We start from the raw sequence: 20455 nt of genomic DNA, 5'->3' as shown, positions 1-20455 counted from the left end.
GCTGGTGATGAACCCCAAACCCTCCACATTAAATCTTTGTCTTTGAAATGTTATCTCAAAGAGCTGGATGGTTTCCAACCCAGCTTCCCGTATCCCGACACGGGATGAACGAAGGCTAAAGCGAAGGAAGAGAGTAGGAATAGCCCCACCACGTCCCGGCACCACAGCTGGTAGGGCATACAAAGTCCTCAAGAGACGGCACCGTGTTCATGGAGCCAGCTTCTGCTATCCAAAAACCCAGGTACCATTTTGCTTTGTGCTCAATCACAGACCAAATTAAACCATTTCAGACCAGTTTGAACTATATACTGGTTCATCTCAAAGGCACTGAGCATTATCTTACGTGCCTCGAGTGATTTTGAGATCCTCATGCCATTCACAGCTGAGGTTTAAAATGGAAGTCTACACAGGAGAATGGCCAATCCATAAATTTATCACAGTGCCGACTCCAGAGTCTTTATTAACAGCGAAGAGACAAGACTTGGGTTTCCGTGACAAAACGGACCTAACGCGCCGCATACGTTGGGTCTCCTCACCTTTGTCGCATTGCGGTTTGCATAGTTGACGCAGGCGTTGTGGCTCTGATTCAACCACTACAGAGGAAAGAAGAGAGAGGCATAAACTTCACAGAAATAACAAAAAAAAAAAAAAAATCTATAAACGTGGGAGTGCTGCGGGGTCATAGGAGGCTTCCGCTGGGGAACAGGAGATGAGCAGATGTACCGTCTCATGGATACGGACGCCACTAAACTGGTAATTCTGTCCACAACTTTTTGGAGCAGGTTCTCACCAAAGTAGCAGGGCAGAAGCTGAGGATGAGTAGCATCAAGCTCCTGAAAGGGCTTTACCCACAGCAACTGCTGGCAATTTAAAGAAAATTATCGTTTTCATCCCCAAAACACCATGTTCCCAGTTCAGAGCGTGTCAGAACCGGACTCCTCTCCAGCTGTGGCCAGAACTAAGATGGAGGATGAGGAACGAAGCGAGGGTGAGGGGAGGGAGCGAAACGAGGCACTAAAACATGGGGATCAGCCCAGTCATTGAGGAGTTCACGGCCCAAGAGCACACTTTTCCTGCTGACCAGCCCTCTAGCCTGGAACTTTGGACTCAGCAAACCTTGCTTTTTTATTTTCTTTAAATAATAATTAAAAAAAAATTTACAAAGTCAGGTTGCCAATGCAAGAAGGGGATGACCCGTGTGCCCATCATGGTGGAGGAAGGACTTTTTGAGAACCACTCGTCAAGCGGCAGTGGCTTGGACAGGCTACGACTGCCGGACCTGCCTGCTACGACTTCCTCCTTGAGTAGCCTCGTTTGGTTTCTGCGTTGGAAATAGTCTTGCTAGTTTTAAAAGGATTATCCCATCCTTTCAAAGCCCAAAGTTTCTCCCAGCTGCACGGTGATGGTGGGAACAGGAGCTCCTCAGGTAAGCCATTTACAAGGCACCCAGCCCAAGCCAGCTCCTCACTTGCACAAGAGTGACTTGTCCAAAACCCAACTCTTTCCATCGTAGACGTCTAAAAACTGGTGGGGCAAGTTGCCTTCAAAAACATGAATGAGTCTAGATGTCTCCAGCCACTGTCCTGCTCCCAGCAGGTAAAGCCACACGGCACAACTTAGAGCTAAATACACAAACCACAAGTTACCGGCACGTCCCGACATATTCGCAGTTCTGCAGTCTTTCTAACACGCCAGGCAGATCCCACTCTGCTTTGACGTTTCTTAACCCCATAATTCTCTATCCTCACTTACACTATAGACAATAAAAAGACATTCGCAACTAAAAGTAAGTTGGAAAGTAACTTGGGTTTGCATTTCAGTTAGCGCTGAAATTATTCTTCAGTAGGGTGTTTACTATGGATTCAGGTGCACGCTTCCTCCTCTTCCTCTTAATTCCCAGAACTTTAATGGGGAAGTAACACTAAACTTCTTCCCCCATAACCCTCTGCAGCACATTGAGCGCAGAGGTCCCCGCCCTTGCAATGCCCAGCTATTCCCAAAATTCCTGGGCATGGGGCCTGCCCCAGCCCTCGCCCATGTTGCGCTTCCAACGGGAATTCACCCAGGAAGATCCCAACGACTTGACAGGGTGTCTTCAAAACGGCAGATGTGCGAGCTCAAGGGTCCACATTTTCACAGAAGTACACACGGAGCACATTCACACCAGTATCACATGGGGCCAAAGAGCTGAATTTGAGATCCCGGGCTACTTTGCAGCCCCTTTGCGACGGCATAAACAGCCAGGCCCTGGAAAGTGGACCCGACAGTTTGATTGTAGCTCCTTCCAGATCTACCAAACCTTTCCTTGATGACATCCACCCACACCACCTCCCCATTAACTAAAGCACTGCCACTGCAGAGAAGCCACGTGCATCAATCTGCCCTCTAGACACGTCAACTGCTGCTTTCCTCTCCACCACGTCCTCCACCCATCCATACAAGCGTTACCTGCCAAAACACAGTGGATGCCAGCGTCTGGTTGGGCAAGAGAAGACCAACAACCTGCAAGAGAAGAGGTTTTTCTCATTAGTGAATGCATTGTTGGTTTGTTTGCTCTCGGTGCTCTTCTAGGCATGCAAACAGTCTAGCTTATTTCTAAAGACTTGAACAAATTAACTTCCTTTATGGTTTTATTTCATTATAATTATTGAACTTCCCTCCCACTTCCCTTCGTCTCTCAATTTTCCAGTGGTGAAACTGGGCAACGTAGCTGACTGTGAAAGCTTTGCATCTTTAATTATTGCTTGCAACACACCTTGGAAAGAGTCTGGCACCAGATACCGTCCAAAGATTAGTTCATCAAAATATCATCAGTTCTTTAGTCCAGGTATTTCTGGAGGATAACACAAACATTGCAAGAATGGAAGAGTTCAAAGTTGTTCCTATTGGCAGGGAAGGGGGTTTTCTTGTTTTCCTTTGGCACGTTTGCTGTTTCAAGCACAAGAAAGAAAACTGATTTGAACATCTGAAGACAGGAGTGCCACCTGGAAGCACATGTGCTCCTGTTTGGGAGCTGGAATTTTGTTTTAAGAGAATTGTTGATGTGTCATACTCCGAGCTGCGAAAACTCCTGCTTGGGTTACGAGCTCAGGCTGACAATCGCCGTCTCCCAGAGCTGTATGGAAGTCTGTCCTAGAACATCTGGCCAGCTGCTGCACGAATGCAAGATGCCGTAGGCTTTGCAAGGTCGCCCATCGCAACACCCAACGCCACACATGGGTACCTTGCCTATACAGTCCTGAGAGCATCCTTGGGGTGTCTCAACACAGAGGCACTGCAATTCTTTAACGACCTCATCTCTCACACACAATACAGAACTGACAGACTCCTTCCTACCTCGTTGTACAGCAATTTTTCCTCTTAAAGCCCAAGAAGTTGAAGAAGAAAAAAGGGATGCACAGCAGCGGGCCTCCCAATGACAAACCCAACAAACAGGGACAGGAAGATGAGTTCTTGGGTAAGAAACAGGTAAGATGAGATACTTCCTAACATCATTGATATTTTCTCCCTCCTGTGCCTTAAATGTTTCTGAAGAAGATGGTCATCTTGTTGCAAAAATCACACTCGCATCTTTCTAAAGAGTACAAAGACCGAACAACTCCTTTTAATTCCAAATACGTTTCTTTCCAGGCCGCTCATGTGAACTGCAACGTCTCTGGCACCTGGGCAAGAAGGCTGCGAGTTCATTCCCACACTCAGACCGCCTTCTGCACCATTTTCTTTAAGTTTATCCCTACAGGAGCTGAGAAGAAGGAAAACTTCCCTGTTAGAGCATGGAGACCACGCCGCAAGGAAGGATAAAGCCATCTCAACACATCTGCAGCAGCGTGAGTTGAAGAGGAGGCAACTTCTCTGCTTAAGGACATAAGAGAGAAATAACAACAAACAAAAGGGGAATAGGGTTGGGAGGCCTGATTTCATCTACATCTTCTTTCCTTTCTCCTCCTCCTCCTCCAGCTTTTCCTCCTACAGCCCTTCGTGAAGTTACAGCGACTTCGGAGGCTGGCCGAGCGCCAACGCGTGCGAGCTACACTAATTTACCGCTTCCATTCAACACGCGGATCTTGTCATTAATTACGCCGTTGCCGCTCTTCGCCAAACGAATCCAACAGGCGATGAACCTCCTCGCCCCAGGACTGGCTTACGCCCCTGACGCCAGCGGGCTAATGAGGCTCCGGAGGAGAGGGAAGGCTGCAAGCAGCGACTTACATTGTCAGCTGAAGCCGAGCGCCGAGAAGGAGAAAGAGGAAAAATAAATAAATAAAAAAGAGCACCCAAAATCTGTATGACTGAAAGAGGCACGTTTAAATGCAAACTCTCCATATGTGCAAGAGTCTGTCAAGAAATGTACAGCTTCACTTTTAATTACTGTCAGGGGAAAAAATAACTAAGAAGGAAAACAAAATAAAAAAGGCTTCTAAACACTAGAAAAGTACCAGCTACAAAATTTAATTGCCCATCAGGTGTGAACGGCCCTTGGAGGCCCCAAAGCCAGGGCTAACGCTGCCGCTCGGCCACCCGTCAGGTCTGAGCCGCCTCGCGGCACGTTGGCGTTATGAGCGCGAATCCCGAGTCAGGCCTTGTGCGTCAGCGAGAGCCGTCCGCAACCCCGTACCAACACCCGGGTCTTCTCCGCGCCCTTCAAAATCTCAACAAGACCCCTCTGTTTTTAAACGGCGGGGGAAAATGTTCCCATCCCTGGAAACATTCCAGGCCAGGTTGGCCGGGGCTGTGAGCAACCTGATCTGGTTGGAGATGTCCCTGCTCCTTGCAGGGGGGTTGGACTGGGTGGGCTTTGAAGGTCTCTTCCCACCCAAACTGTTCCATGATTCTGTCATTCTATGATTCTAAAATAAGGTGCTGTGGCAGCTGGGAACAGCAGCACGGCTTCTGCTCCACCCTCACTGCCCATGTCTTGGGCTGAATTTCCTTAAATCCAGATAAATCTTCCTCCTCGGAGCCTTTCATCCCTGGGATGAAACACAAAACTCTCCCTACGCTTACGTGTCCTCCATTCCGTCCCCTCCTCTGCCACTGCAACCGATTCTGGGGTCCAACCGTAAACCTGAGCAGGGAAAGGCCGGAGGCTAAAAAGAAAAATAAATGATCGCAAGGCGAAGGAAGAACAAACAGCCACGGGATTTGGTTGCGTCAGGGGAGTAGCTGCTCCGGCCAGAACTGAAACGATTATCTTCAGCAAGACCTTAATCTCCCTCACAATGAGCTAAACCTCACTGAATTATTTTGCATTAGCTATAGGGGAAAAAAAGAGAAAAAAAACCAACAAACCAACGCGCGTACAGGCAGCATCGCGTATCGACTGAGGCGGTAAACCCGTTAATGCAGAATCTGGTCACGTCTCTGCCGGCACGGACGCAGGGCGTTTGACCCCCGGACAGCGGGACGAGCAGCGCGGGCGCAGCGGCACGCCGGCGCGGCTTCGCGGGCCTGCCCACCGCGGGCACATCCAGTCTCTCTTGAGGAAATCCCATCCCCCCGACGCAAAATGCAAGGCTCAAACTGTTTTTATGCTAGAGCAGGCTGCCAATTTTGTCACTAAATTTCACAGATCGATTGGCATAAATGTTACATTTTAATTTTAACATTTGAAACGTTTGGGTTTTTTTTTTTTCTTTTTTTTTTTTTTTAAATGACAAGAGGTTCCAGTTTATCCTTTACAGCTAGCGAAATTGGGCTCATCTGACAGCTCGCGGCTCCTCTGACAGCTCTGGATTTGGGCCGATTTCATTGTCAATTTGATCGTTAACTCATTTTTGTTTAACCTTTTCTTTTAAAATGCCCCATACAAAGCTACCACCAACCCCTTACGCACCACAACAAATAGTAACAGCGTGATAATTTCTGCTTTTAGGCGCCAGCAACCCCGCTACCGTCGTTTGGGAAGGGATCGTTACCTTTAAGCAAGCACTACGCCACAGTCCCCTGGGTTTGGGAAGATTAAATTTAGCAGATTTTGCTCCTTCAATAATTTTAATATGTGTAATCTAATAAGCTGAGCCATGAGCTGGTGGCGATGAGGACTAAGGTGGGGTGATTTGGGGCAAAACTGTGTGCCTCAGTTTCCCCGTTCATAAAATGAGGTCAATTAATGGTTCCTGCTCCTGAAGAAAAGCTCAGGTTTCAGCTTTAGGAAGACAAGAGGAATTATCTCCTGTCTGCCTTTCACTACCGACAGCACCCAAACGCTTACAAATTTCACAACAACAAGCACAAACCAAAAAGGCCCTGAGCAATAACCCCGCGGAAAGCGCTTGCCGGTTTCATTAATCGAGGGCGCCCGACACCGGCCTCGCCGTGCTGCAGCTCAGCACGTTCCAGAAGTGACTTGTAAAACATGCAAACAAAAAAAATAAAAAGCATCCAAAAGAAATTAGAGAGTTCAGAAGTCGCGTTTTGCAGGTAATGAGCTCTTCTCGGTCTTCCCGTTGCGGAAGGGAAAGAGGACGCCGAAGCGAGTGGCGTTAAATAGGGAAATGACCTCCAGCACAAGATCGATCGGGCAGGTTTGACACGATAACGCGCGACGGGAAAGGTGGGAACCCTGTGCGAAGGCGTCGCGAGGGGGTAAGGCGGCATTTGGAGAATTGTCTGCAAGCGTAAAAAAATGCGTTTCTTGGTAGTCGCAAACAACGCAGGGAGAGATGTTAAGATACTTACGATGGGTGTTCCAAAGGGAATGTAACCTATTAAAAAAAAAGAAAGGAAAAAAGATATTTTAATAAGCAGTTTTGGGATGGCAAAAAAAAAAAAAAAAAAAAAAAAAAATCACATCCAAGACATCGACCAGTTTAGTGTAGAAGTCACACCTGGCATGATGGGCTACACTCACTTCCACCCGTTCCCTACCACCACGGAGACATCTATGGACCAAGCATCAACCACAGCAGCCTCCTGATTTTTGCCCAATCTCCTTCTTTTTGGTTTTCTTGGGTTGTGGTCGAAGAGTTTCCCTGAAACTTTAAACATCTAAACCCTAAAACTTACTCCAATAAACCCAGTCTGTGCCAGTGCACGGCGTCAGCACTTCAGAGGGCACCGTGTTGCCGAGCAGGGCTAGGCAGCCAGCGGTCCAGACCAGGAGGAGCTGGATGATGCTGAGAGGTGGTGGACGTCCCATCCCTGGAAACATTCCAGGCCAGGTTGGCCGGGGCTCTGAGCAACCTGATGTGGTTGGAGATGTCCCTGCTTCTTGCAGGGGGGTTGGGCTGGGTGGGCTTTGAAGGTCCCTTCCCACCCAAACCATTCCATGATTCTATGATTTTATGCCGCAGTGCTGCTAACGGAGCTGACCCAGTGGCTTGCTGCCACGGAAAGGGGGGAGATCCTGCCCCCCTTCCCAGGCTCAGTCACGCAATCTGTTCCCTCCCTCGTGCCAGCTCTGTGGCTCATCAGGCCCTCCCACCACCCACCCTCGCTAACCCAGGAGAAAACACTCCAGCTTTCCGCGCCCCTTCCTCTCTCGCTGAGCCTGGTCCCACCAGGTCAGCAGGCCAAAGATGCCCATGAAGGCATCTACCAAGCTGCAGGGCCCATGCAGGACCACGCCGCCGTAGGTGGGCCCTCCCTCTTTCACCGTCTGCTTTATCAAGCTCTCTGCTAGTGGTTTTAGACCAGGAGAGCTCATTTATTTCTAGGTCAGTAGAAAAAAAAGGACCAGGGTGTAAGCACCCTGAAGAAAGTTTATTTGCATCGTGGAGGAGAGAGGGACCACTTGAATCACAGGTGGCAGTTAAAGCTCTCTAATAGAGACAAGCCTTTACCCCAAATCTCGTTGAGTGCCACAAAAATCAAACGCTTCACTTTCTTCTCCTGCTAAGCCTGCCAATTTTTTGTGCTAATTATAATTCATCTCTACGACTTCCACTGGAAGGTCTTGGAGCATTTCACCAACATTACTGAATTAAGCCTCATGGATCCAATTTACAGTTGGAAAGGGCAAAGACCTGAGAGGGAGAAAAAATTCTTTAAAAAAATTACAGAAGAAGGCAGTAAAGCCTGGGTCCTGGCTTTTCTCCCCTCCGCTTCACCCTCAGCATCATCCTTCCTCAAAGAACTGGAGAACAAAACCCACCAACCCTGTGACTTCTCCACTGTGCCCAGAATTCAGGTGAAGATGTTCCTCCCAAAAATATGGAAAAAAGGTCCTAACTATCTAAATAGGTCCTTTGGGAAAGGACCAAGGCTGCACTTGCATCCCCAAAAGAGCCACTTTTCAACCCATGGCAAAGGGACACCCCAAAACGGGAAGGAGGAGGTAACAATTTAATGATTAAGCAGCCCAATTAATCCACAGACAAGCCGATCCGTCCTGGGCTCCCAACGCTATTAGGTACCAGCGCATGCGGAACAATAGGGCTCATCCCGTTCTCTCCTAAGCCGCTCATTGGGCATCAAGCTTCGTTGTTTACGACAAAATTAAAATGCCCGTTATAGTGGTGGATACCTCAAAAATGCCAGAAAAGCCATTGGCTTGAGTGCACGTCAAAATACCTGAAGGAAAGGAAAATATTAAGCACTAGATCTTCACACGGGCCTGAAGGTTCCTGATTCTCCTTGACTGCAAAGGGATTTAGTCATTTTAATTAGTTTCTGATCTTGGCCTAATTGTTGACAAGATGCAATTCAGGAAAAAAAAAAGAGGGGGGAAAAAAAAAAAGAAAAGAAAACAAACATTTTGTACCAATTCTAGGTCAAATTAACGATTGTCTGATCAGGACATACCATACCTGACATTCGGAAAGGCATGAAGATGGTCTCGTTTGTGTCGGGATGGATGATGGCCTGGAAAACAGACAGACACAGTGAAGGCGCGGCAACAGTTGGCAAGGCGCAGCTCTACAAACGGCACCTTCGACCGGACAGCATCGGGGAACGAGGGTGTAAATCATTTTGTGCGGCTCGGGAAGCGAATGAGTCCTCGTAAGGACTCGCGCGGCCTAGCCACGGCGGACGGAGTCACACCGAGGAACGTCTTCCCCGTTTGCAGCATGTCGTGGGAAGCCTGAAACGCTGCTGTTGAGCTGGGATAAAAACAGGCAGGGGTGGGTCACCGTAAGGGTGACCCAAATAAAATCCCCTCGCGTGCCACGGGATTCGGATTTGCCGGATCGTTCAATCTTTACGTACATCCGCAGCTTCCCAGCCAACGCCGGTGGCTGCGGGCAGCCCAGCCTCCACGGAAATCCTAAATCCGTTTTACCGACAACAACGCTCACTCGGCTCGTTTTTACCAAATTTTACAACGAGCCCGGGAGGTTGCACCAGTAGTAAATGGTTTGGGGATGAAAAACCAACCCCCGAGCGATGCGGGACTGCAGAGAAGGAAGGTACGACACAGTCACAAGCCTTACCAAAGAACTGTCAAAGTATTTCCAAAAGCCTGGAGACAAGAAATCTCTTGACTAGACAGGAAGGAGAAAATGAAGACATCAAAATATATAAATACAGAAAAAAAAAAAAAAAAAAAATCAGACTCTTTGGTGGCAACTGTGTTCTCTGCATTTACATTTCTGCGGCAAGACAAAACAGCACCTGGCAAAGTCAATGATGGAGAGGAGGACAGCATCCCTCGGCAGAAAGGAAAAAAAAAAAAAGCAGCAATAGTTGACAGCAATAATGAAATATTTAAAAAATTTATTACCTGCTTGATTTTCTGAGCTCCCCACAGCTAGAAAAACAAAAGAGAATATTGCGTTTTAAAAAACAAGCAAGTTTTTTTTACAAGACAAGTTTTACACCAAGCCCCAAATATTCCTCTTTTAGCTGCCGTAGTAAACGACGCGCGGGATTGCTTTAAAAGAGACGCGTTTTCCGCACCCTCCCAGGGTGTATTTAAAGATCCTTTACATGCACCGAGCTCCTTCAAATCTGCCTGGCCGGTGGGAGCAGCCAGACCAGATAGAACGGTACGAAAGAATAGCGACAGCCAGACTTCATGCTCTGCTACAAGCTTTACAAATCCAGAATCATCTCGGCAGCTCTGCCGCGGGGAGATCTCAAGGCAAATTTAGCGCAGCGTCGCCTTGGACGAGCTTCCCGCGGAAAGCGGGGCTTGCTGCGGAACAAAGGTGGAGCAAGCCCTGCAGGGAAATAAAATAAATAACTCTTCAAATAAAACCTGGATTCAGAATAAGCCGGACATTGCTCTTCATTTCTCACAGGAAGGGAAACACTTGCACTGAAAAATGCTCATGAAGAGGAGGGGGGGAAAAAAAAAAAAAAAAAAAAAAAATCTCATTTAAAACTCTCAGGAGTGCCTAGAGTTATTTACCGACCGCAATTCAGCAGCATCAGAACACCTCCCATCGGGCTCGGGCGGCGGGGATCTACAAGCACCGGGGGAGAAACGCCCTGCGTGGGGGGCGGGTGGAGCGGAGGAGTAGGTGCCTGGCTTCAGGAGGTGCTCTCCATAAACCCAGTTTGCCCAGTGCTTAACGAAGCCGGAGGGCTTTCCTCCACGAATTGCGCCGCAACGCAAATTACAATCTCAGAAAAATCTCCCCTTTTGATGTACGTGATGAAAAACCAGGACTCCTGTGAGATATCCCAACGGATCGTTGCTTTCACTACTGAAAACTGCTCTGCTCAGCCCAAGCCTGGTTCCAACCTCCGGGCGCCGGCCGGTGTTACGCCTCCGTCTGACAGCCTCCGGCCTTGCCTATTTTTGTCCTTCGCGCAGGTACTTGGAGTTGCTAAAGCCACCCTTTAACTTCCCCTTCAAGAAAAATATAAAATAAAATAAAATAAAACTCATCTGAGCCAGGAGACTGGCTGTTTCCTTGGCAAAGCGCGTTTGCCAATCTTTTAACCACCCTCGTGGCTCTTTTTCATCTTTCCAATTTGTCAACATCCTCTTGAATCGAGGCCGCCAGAAACCAGGCAAATTATTCCAACAACAGTTGTACCGCTGCCAGCCCAAGGGTAGGCCAACCTGACGAGTTCTGCTCTCGCTGTGGAGAAATCCAACGACGGCGATAGCTCTTTTTGCTCCGAGAGCTCGCGTTTGCCCGCTTACCCACCAGAACACCCACCCAAGCGCCGTGCGCGTATTCTGCGATGCGGGCATAGACGCTTAAGATTTTAGCATTATGACGGTACTAATTGAGCCCCGTTCTGCCATTCGTCTTCACCCGAGGTTTAGTGCCTTCCCCAAATACAAATCCATGAAAACACTGTTGGAATAAGGTAATAACTCATTATAAACAGCATAAATTGACCCACTGATACCAGTAACCCCAGTATTTCACTCCAAATTCAGCTCTCACTCCAGAATGGAATCATAGAATCACAGAATGGTTAGGGTTGGAAGGGACCTTCAAAGCCCACCCAGTCCAACCCCCCTGCCAGGAGCAGGGACATCTCCAACCAGATCAGGTTGCTCAGAGCCCCGGCCAACCTGGCCTGGAATGTTTCCAGGGATGCGGCATCCACCACCTCTCTGGGCAACCTGGGCCAGTGTGCCACCACCCTCAGTGTAAAAAAATTCTTCCTAGTATCTGATCTGAATCTGCCTCCCTCTATTTTAAAACCATCACCCCTCGTCCTGTCCCAGCAGGCCCTGCTGAAGAGTCTCTCCCCACCTTCCCTGCAGCCCCCTTTGGGCACTGGGAGCCGCTCTCAGCTCTCCCCGGAGCCTCCTCTTCTCCAGGCTGAACAGCCCCAGCTCTCTCAGCCTGGCCTCACAGCAGAGCTGCTCCAGCCCTCTCAGCATCTGCGTGGCCTCCTCTGGACCCTCTCCAACAGGTCCACGTCCTTCTGATGTTGGGGGCTCCAGAGCTGGACACAGCGCTGCAGGTGGGGTCTCACTAGAGCGGAGCAGAGGGGCAGAATCCCCTCCCTCGACCTGCTGCCCGCGCTCCTGGGGGTGCAGCCCAGGATGCGGTTGAAGCTCCGTGATGACCTCCACTGCATGCAATAAGTCACTGAAATACCTAAACATTGCTTTTTTTAAGGAAAATCTTTGTTTCCCATTTTACACAGGGAATGGGAACAGGGTTTGAGGGACACGAAGAGACAATGTTTGTGGTTGGCAGAGACCAGATGCCCTCAACGGTTCTAAAATCCAGAGGGTGGAAGGATGCACACCCAGAGATCTGCCAGGGCCTTTCTGCACCTGCCTGCCCACCAGCTCGAGGACTTCCAAGGGGTGAAGGTGGAAGTCCTCGAGCTGCAGGTGACTACACAGAGCGTCCCAGTAACCCTGCGTCTGCCCAGGTCTCACCTATCTTGGATGTGAAACGAAATCACGGGATTTTCCTCTCCAACTGCAAGCACGAAGACTAGCAAAAAGGAAGAGGGATGGTTTCTGAGCCAGCTCTATGGCTTTTTTGGTCAAATTATCTAATTTCATTAATTGATCCCAATATTTATGCATTTTCCTGCTGCAGTGCAAATATTGTTAGAACATGCGATTTCATTACTTCTCAGAAAGAGACTTTACAAGATGCACCTGATGAGTCACCTAAAGATTCTGCCAGCTCATTTTCACTTTTTTCTCCTCTAATTCATTTTCTGTCTGCGGCGTTTTTCAATAGCTCCAGTTCTGTGACGAGCCTTGCCAGCTGGGGGGCTCGTTTCTGAGAGCAAGGCTCTATTTTTGCCGGGGATTTCATTCACGGTCTCTCCGGCCATCTTCGAGAAGCAGCCAGATTTTGATCTCATTTACGCTAGCATGAATCCAAAGCGTCCTCGCTGGAGGACGTGGAATGACTCCAGATTCGTGCTCAATTTCTGTTCGATTTAGGTCCCTGATCTCTAAATATAGGCAGCCTGTACTGGGCGGGTCTCCTATAATAGACGATCTTCCTTTACATCACTTTTGCCGTATATTACCGGCTCAAAGCTGCGTAGCGGTTTCGCCACCGTTGAAATTTGGGTGCAAGAACCCAACCCGCTCCTACATGGGTTTACACCAAAGAAGCTCAGACGACAAGGGGGCAGGAGCGTTGGAGCACCGCCCACATTTCCCGCTATCTGCCCAGCAACTTAAGCAGGTGGCGACAGACAAGTTCCTCCAGCCGGTGGCCATTTCAGCCTTCCACCAGGATAGGTCAGGCTCTGCTTTGTGGAGATGTCCTTCACGGTCGTGGAAGAAACAGCTCCAGGACCATTCACAAGTACTCCCACCACCAGCATCTCAGGACACTGGACTCACAGATGATATTTCCACCCATCCTTCCCAGGATTCTGGGTTTTTTTCTACAATTTTTCGAGCAAGAGGACCTCACCACTTTGCTTACCACCTACAGCAGATAGTCTTAAAACTCTGAACTAAGGAACTCAACTCAGTTATCCAAAAACATTACACGTTTATGACATTTAAGGAAGGGTACCAAACACTGCCACACCCTAAAGAGAACCAAGGCTGCGGTGAGGAGCTAGAGACCAGAATAACTCTTGGAGGACAGATATGATCTTTGGTTGCCAGGACATTCATTAGCATTCCTTATTTAGCAGCAGAATTGCAGCTTAGAGATAGCTTTCAAAAAAAAGTATTTCTTTAAAGAATATATCCAGCCGAAATCTATTAGCTAACACCTGCCACTATAAAACAGTACGAAGGGTACCAGTTATTTTTAAGATATTAACTTCCCTCCTCTTAAATACGGTAAGACTTCATGGTCCGGGACTCAAAGACAAGATTTTTCTTTTTCCTCTCTGCACAAAGTTTCAGCTAGGTTAGAAAACCACGTTTACAAACTCTCCACCCTCGTTTACAGCAGGCTCCAACGCTGCTAAAACCAGCGGCCAGCTTCTACGCCAGTTCGGTTGGCCGTAACCGGACCACCTACTATGTCGCTGAAGTTGGCCTCCAGCGCCTCAGGTCTGGAGAGCACCGACAGATTCACACCACCTACTCCTTCGCGTTGCCAGCACCCACCTCCCTACGGTCAATGGAGGCAGATTTGATGTTGGGAATCTATCATAGATGCTCTAAAGCTTCCCTCCCCCAACTCTACGTGCCAACAGGATCCCAGTTCCTTGCATAATACTGTAGAAGACATTGAAACAATCTTCAATCTACATGCTCTGGATATGCCACGTCAGTTTTTCTCTGTAGAGAAAATTGCACGTTAAACACCCATAATGACAAGGCACAGGTATTTTCAAAGCGCTAACGAGGAGTCATGTGTCTGATGAGCCCTACGTACGCGAGAAAACACAGCAGTTGGAGCTCCGCAATGACTAACTGGCCTATCTGCCTTAGACTTTGCACCAACATCACTTCAACGGTTCGCAAAATTCCCCTAGTAAAGAGGGAAGAGGAAATCCTCCAAAGGGTGAGTATTTCCAGTTAATTTATTTCATTGCCCAGCCAAGCGGAGACAGAGCTCCATCTCAAGATCTGCTCATCCCCTGCTCGCTCCATCAGGGAGGTTCTCGCCCTTTCACGAGACCTCGCCTACACCCACGAAATCTGGATTTTAATGAGGTAACAGCCTGGAGTTTGCACCCCAGCAGAAACTGCCAGGAGCTTCACACCCCGGGAGTCGCAAGGTTTATTAAAGCGAAGCTCAGACTACCTACCCCACACCGAATTCCAAATATTGGGTGTCGGCAGCGGAACGCGTGATGCAGCAAAGCTCGTTCTGAAGAAGAGCAATCTGCTTCCACGTGTGTGGCCATTCAGAGGCCTCCAAACCCAGATGTGCTTTCCAACAACCCCGATGGTTTAAATGATACAAAACCAGAGGAAAAGAAGAAAAAAAAGAAAACCTTGCTCAAAAGGCATAACTCACCGAGCTTGGAAAGCTCACCGAGGAACACTTCAGAGCAGCAACAGGGATCCGGCGTTGCATTAGTGTCAAGTGATAGCGATGAATAAATTTTAACCCCATTCTAGATCCCTTAACTGGTAGTCGAACGGCTAGAGTACGACACGGGAGGTGGGACTCGTTCCCTCTAACAGACATCTACCACAAAACAAATACCCACTGCAGCAAATTCTCTGGATTTCCTTTATTTCAGCGGTCCGACTCATCCTGACCAGATGACCAGTACGTGCCGCACAACCTGCGCTCCAGCAGCGCCTGCTCCTCTCCATTGACTTTAAGTTGGACCTATGTGACTGGTTCTGGCTCAACTTGGGTTTGGCTCCAGAAGTAAAAACACTCTGAAACGTCAAGCACCTGCAGCTCGTACCGACTTCGGCATGGCTTGCAAAGCTATGGCATCTTTTGGATTCCAAGGGTAGTTCGATGAAAGTTGATGATTTTATCTTAGAACACTTTTATTTCACTGTAGAACATGTAGAACTGGCACTTCAGGACATGGTTTAGGGGACATGGTGGTGTTGGGTTGACGGTTGGACTTGATGATCTTGGAGGTCTCTTCCAACCTCAAAGATTCTGTGATTCTATGATTTTCCCCCACTGCCTTTCTCGTTATTAAATGGTGGTCAGTCCATTCCAGGCAGCATCCCCAGAACGTCTCAGCAGGTAACATGAAGAGAAACAAGTATCCATCTATTTTTAGTATTTCACCAAAACTGAAGACCAGTGCCAAGCGCGAGGCAGTCTGGTGCAGCCCTACAGAACTACAACGCGTTCTGCTCCACTCCCCACCCGTGCTTTCCCTCCCAGGAGGGCCATCACTCATGCTGTGCGTGGCTTTCTCCCACTCCCCTCCAGCTTCAGTCCCAAAATCCCACTTCTTGAAAAGTGATATTGAACACAGAGACAAATGCACACCCCAAGCTCCAGCCAAGATTTACAGTGGTGGAATCCCAAACCTTTTGGTCCCACATTTAATGTCACCTGAATGTCTGTAAACCTGGCTGATGTTCCCAACCCTACCTGCTAATATTTATGGAATCTGATGCCTGGCTTTACTAATAAACATGGAAAACAGGACAACAAAAGCCACTGTCTACACTTGCTCCTCAGGAGGAAACCTCACCAACGGACCTTTTACAACCTTTCTCCTAATAATCGTTATGTTAAAAAGGTTTTAGCTCTAAGGAGATAAAGATCAAATGACCCAACGCATGGGATAAATCACACAGGGTATCTATAAATTTTCTACCCTGGACCTGGTGCTAAAAGTCAGCAAAAGAGGCACCAGAAGCTTCTGCTCCTCTTCTTGGATGCCAACAGAAATCTCCTTCCTTGTCCTACGCATCATCCAGCCATGCCGCGAGCTGCTGCCCGCCTGTAGAACCATAAAGTCTTCAAACAAGCTCACGTGTTGAAGAGCACCGGCTGACACCTGCCCGCGCCGCAGCACTGCAAGGCAAGCGCCTCGGTGTTGGGAAGCGAATCGGAAACCGTGAGCAATTCCGGCGAAATACACGGATTTACACAGCTACAAAACCAAGTGTAGGTGGAACGAGAATCAAGTCCCGACTGATAAAAATAAGATAGCACTTAAATAACACTTCGCAGCACTCAATAAACATTAACTAATTAATCCTCACGGCATTCTACCGGAAAGACTAAAGCAGAGGAAGAAGCACTCGCTGCAAACGATGACTTGCACCGGGGTTGGACAAGGACTTAGACGCCATTACACGGTTCAAAGCACAGCTTCGGTAACCAGGCTTGCTACTCCAACTTGGTCAACAAAATCAGATTTGTTTCAGATTATTTTAGCCGTACGGAGCTTGCAAATCTCATTAGGTTTGTAATCGAGGCATGACTTTAGATAAACTCTCTTAATCCTCAAATGATGAGATGAAGCAAAGCCAATTTGTCACCGAGTAAGGGTGTCAACAGTCAAACTTAGCACGGTTTCTCTGAGGTGCAGTAACCTCCAACACCTCTGCCCAAGCTCCCGAGGTGCCTTTTGTCCTTTGCCGGTCTGGAAATAATGCCTAAGATGGTTGACCCACCTTAGACCATCCACAGAGAACACTTAGATTGCAGAAGACAGAGGTCCAAGTTCAGCCCTTGGACCAGCAAAGAGCTTCCCTTCCCGCAAAGAAAAGGAAGCAGCAGGACAACCAAGATATCTACGTTTTATCGCATCCTGCAAGAAACCAGAGTGGGGGGGAAAAAAAAAAAAAAAAAGTACAGTTTACTGCAAATGGACCTCTTCGCTCTTCATCAACACTGCTAAGAAAAGCTATTATTCTCCAAAAGGGAGGCTGTTTAGCCTCTGATAGATTCATCGTTCTCTGCTGTGTCTGGGACAGCATGAGCGGCTCTTCCCGCTGCTAAGATGATTGAAGGAGGAACACAGGAATAAATAGCTGCCCATTAAGGCGGTGAGCCTCTTTTCACTTCACTGATACTAATGGGGAAGAAATGAAACAGTTTCAAAACAGCGAGTCGCCAAAACCCGCGTTCGGAAAGGCTGAGGAGTGAGAAGTCACAAGTGGCACACCGCAGTTCATGCGCCGCCAACGCTCGCAGGAAGGGGCTGGCTGGAGAATAGCAAGTGTCTGTCTCCGAGGGACAACTTCAAAAAAACTGCATTTTTCCTCTCACTACAGATCATTCACTTTGGGTTTATTGTTAATTTATTCCCCACCCCGCCCCAATCACCCCTTATGCTGAAGGGGTGAAGCTTTCAGGGTGGAGTTTCTGAGGGTACAAAACTGGGCGATAGAGCTGTCTCGCTGCTCTTGATTTCTAACAAATAAATATTCACGCATTTTAACATCTCTGTATGAGTAAACACACAGTCCAATGAACAGACAGATTTCCAACAGTAACTCCAGGGACCTGTGTTGGACTAGATGACCTCCTGAGGTACCCTCCAGCCTATGATCCTATGGTAGACAAAGAGGAAGATCTGGATGGATCAAAAAACCCTAAACACTTTGTAGCTCCAAGACACGAGGATTTTAGTCAGCCAACGATCCACAGCTCGAAATGTTTAGTTTTGGTCTTAACAAATCTGGATTCATCTCCTACCTCCGCCACAGACTCATCTTCAGCAGCCCAAGCTGGTACGTGTTTATGGTACGACAGCCCCAGCACCCCTCCCCACCTTAGGCGTGCGCGCCACGTTGTACAGAATCACTAAGGTTGGAAGAGGCCTCCAAGATCATCCAGTCCAACCGTCAACCCAACACCACCATGCCTACTAAACCATGTCCTGAAGTGCCACATCTACACGTTCTTTGAACACCTCCAGGGATGGTGGCTCCACCACTTCCTCGTACAGGCGGTGCAGAGCAGACAGAAAACACAGGGAGCTGCTCGAGTCAGAAAACGAAGCGTTTTGGGAGTAGGAGGAGGGAGCTCTAGTTTTTATTAAGATCAGCTCTCTGAACCAGCTGTGCCAGCGCAAGCCAGCAAGGAGGTGGGAACACATGGCCGGGAGGAGAGGAGGCAGCGCCGACTTAGATCAGCTCACGCTGTCATGGCATCGCGCCTTCCCTTGCGATATTCTGGGCACGGAGTAAATTTGTAGTAGATCACACAAAAAGTTCAGGGAATGACAAACTGAATAGGTATCGTCTTTACGGCGGGGGCGCGTTTCCTCCGTAAGACCAACGGCTGTGTGCCTCCAAGGGTTGCGTTTCGTTTTTATTGGGTTAAAAAAAATAAAAACCTTGAAAGCATCGCTCGCTCTTGGGAGCCCTCCTTCAATGCACGCGAAGAACCCTGAGACACTCCTGCTATTCTGCGGCTCTTTGCCTCTCTCTGCTGGCAGGACCACGGGGAGAAGCCGGGGCGCCAGCCTCAGATGGGGACGGAGGGGAGGTAGAAGAGGACGATGAGCCTTCATCACCTTATTTCTTTGACCGCGTTCTACTTCTTGTTTAGATACCAAGTTTTTAGGACAGAGTGGTAGGAGTCTACAAACGGGGCAAATCAGGGCTCTGATCCTAACTTGCTCATTAGCCTTGTAAAAAAAAAAATAATAATAATAATAATAAAAGTATAAGGTATTCTGGGGGAAGAGTTGAAAGATAAGAGCAGCCTGAAGCTCATAATAAAATATTCCCAGTGCTGATACCTTACTGGAGTCCTTCCAAGGCGGATCTTCAGCGCCTGGACGTCTTTGTCCACACGTGACGTTCATCACTGTTTAAGAGGGCACGTATTTCTGCGGCACCGAGCACATTAAAAAAAAAAAAATTCACCCAGCAAAAAAAGCAGCTGTGTGGTGAGACGGGAGCAATTTCAATCTCTCTCTCTCTATCTGATAGCCGCCGAGCGCTGCTCCTCTCTAACTTTCACCACCGCTGACATGCCAGCGTCAATCTGTTCCTCCAAGCTGTGCTGGTCTGTCGGACAGGTTGGGAACGGGACTCGCGCGCGCGCAGGACACAGACGCGATCCTACAAACGAGCGCGAGAAGCCTGAAGGTGACGGACAAAAGCCACGTCGTTACACCCCGCAGCTGGTCCAGCCTCCGGGTCCGAGGCGAAACCTCGGCACCGAGCTCCGGAAAACGTTGGCTTTTAAGCGCGTTGGCCTTCCATCCGCGTTTATCAGGCTGATATTTTCCCAGCCCTGTTTTTATAGGAGAAAGTATTCCCTCAGATGAAACCCTCTTACTCCAGCGGAGATTCCCTCCAGGAGGCAGTTTGGGGAATTGCCTGCCCTGTTTCGAATTGGATACGTTACAGTCTATACCTTCTGCTGCAAATTGGCTCCCAGCGCACTCGCGTGTGTCATTTTCACCTACCCACTCACAGATCGCACCAGCCACCCGAGCTGCGCGCAAAGGGTCGGATCCTGCCAGCCCCGGGAGCCGCTGGCGGAAAGCGTCCTTCCAAAGGGCTTGCGGCAGCAGGCCTTTCAACGCGTCTCTCTCTTGCCGCCGCACGGTCTGCAAGGGATGCGAACTGGAAAGGTTGCTGAGGTGTAACGAGAGATCGGTAAAGTGAGGCACGGAAAGAGCATACAAACGAGATGAAGAAACCTTCACAGAAGGGCAATAACACAATAGTACCTACAGAGCTGGAGAAGACAGGACATGAATGACAACCGAACCAGTTTCTCCATCAACATGAATCACAGAGTCTTTAAGGTTGGAAAAGACCTCCAAGATCATCAAGTCCAACCATCAACCCAACACCACCTTGGCCACCAAACCATGTCCTGAAGTGCCACGTCTACACGTTCTTTGAACCCCTCCAGGGATGGTGACTCCACCACTGCCCTGGGCAGCCTGTTCCAGTGCCCGACCACTCTGTCAGTACAGAAGCGTTTCCTGATATTCAACCTAAACCTCCCCTGACACAATCGGAGGCCATTTCTTCTCATCCTATCACTTGTTACTCAGGAGAAGAGACCAACACTCACCTCCCTGCACCCTCCTCTCAGGCAGTTGTAGAGAGCAATGAGGTCTCCCCTCAGCCTCCTCTTCTCCAGACTGAACAACCCCAGTTCCCTCAGCCGCTCCTCATCAGACTGGTGCTCCAGACCCCTCACCAGCTTCGTTGCCCTTCTCTGGACACGCTCCAGCACCTCAACGTCCTTCTTTTACTAAGGGGCCCCAAACTGCACACAGAATCTTACACATTTCCTTTTTTCCC

The 20455-nt window shown here is 48.7% G+C and overlaps 1 protein-coding gene across 3 annotated transcripts in view; it reads right to left on the bottom strand.

Annotated features, from left to right (window-relative positions):
• Positions 1–20455, bottom strand: part of SFXN5 (sideroflexin 5) — a 95052-nt gene that overhangs the window by 48578 nt on the left and 26019 nt on the right. The window contains exons 4-8 of one of the 3 annotated variants that reach the window (XM_086747735.1): positions 9662–9688; positions 8748–8802; positions 6679–6704; positions 2449–2502; positions 537–593 (exon numbers count right to left, since the gene is read on the bottom strand). In XM_086747735.1, coding sequence (XP_086603861.1) covers positions 537–593; positions 2449–2502; positions 6679–6704; positions 8748–8802; positions 9662–9688 — 219 coding nt within the window. The remainder of the gene's footprint in view (positions 1–536; positions 594–2448; positions 2503–6678; positions 6705–8747; positions 8803–9661; positions 9689–20455) is intronic. The other 2 variants (XM_086747736.1, XM_086747737.1) reach the window with 2 other exon arrangements.

Source organism: Chlamydotis macqueenii, chromosome 4 (assembly GCF_036417535.1).
Source record: "Chlamydotis macqueenii isolate bChlMac1 chromosome 4, bChlMac1.mat, whole genome shotgun sequence".
Taxonomy (NCBI): Eukaryota; Metazoa; Chordata; class Aves; order Otidiformes; family Otididae; genus Chlamydotis; species Chlamydotis macqueenii.
This window is presented reverse-complemented; position numbering and strand designations above follow the sequence as displayed.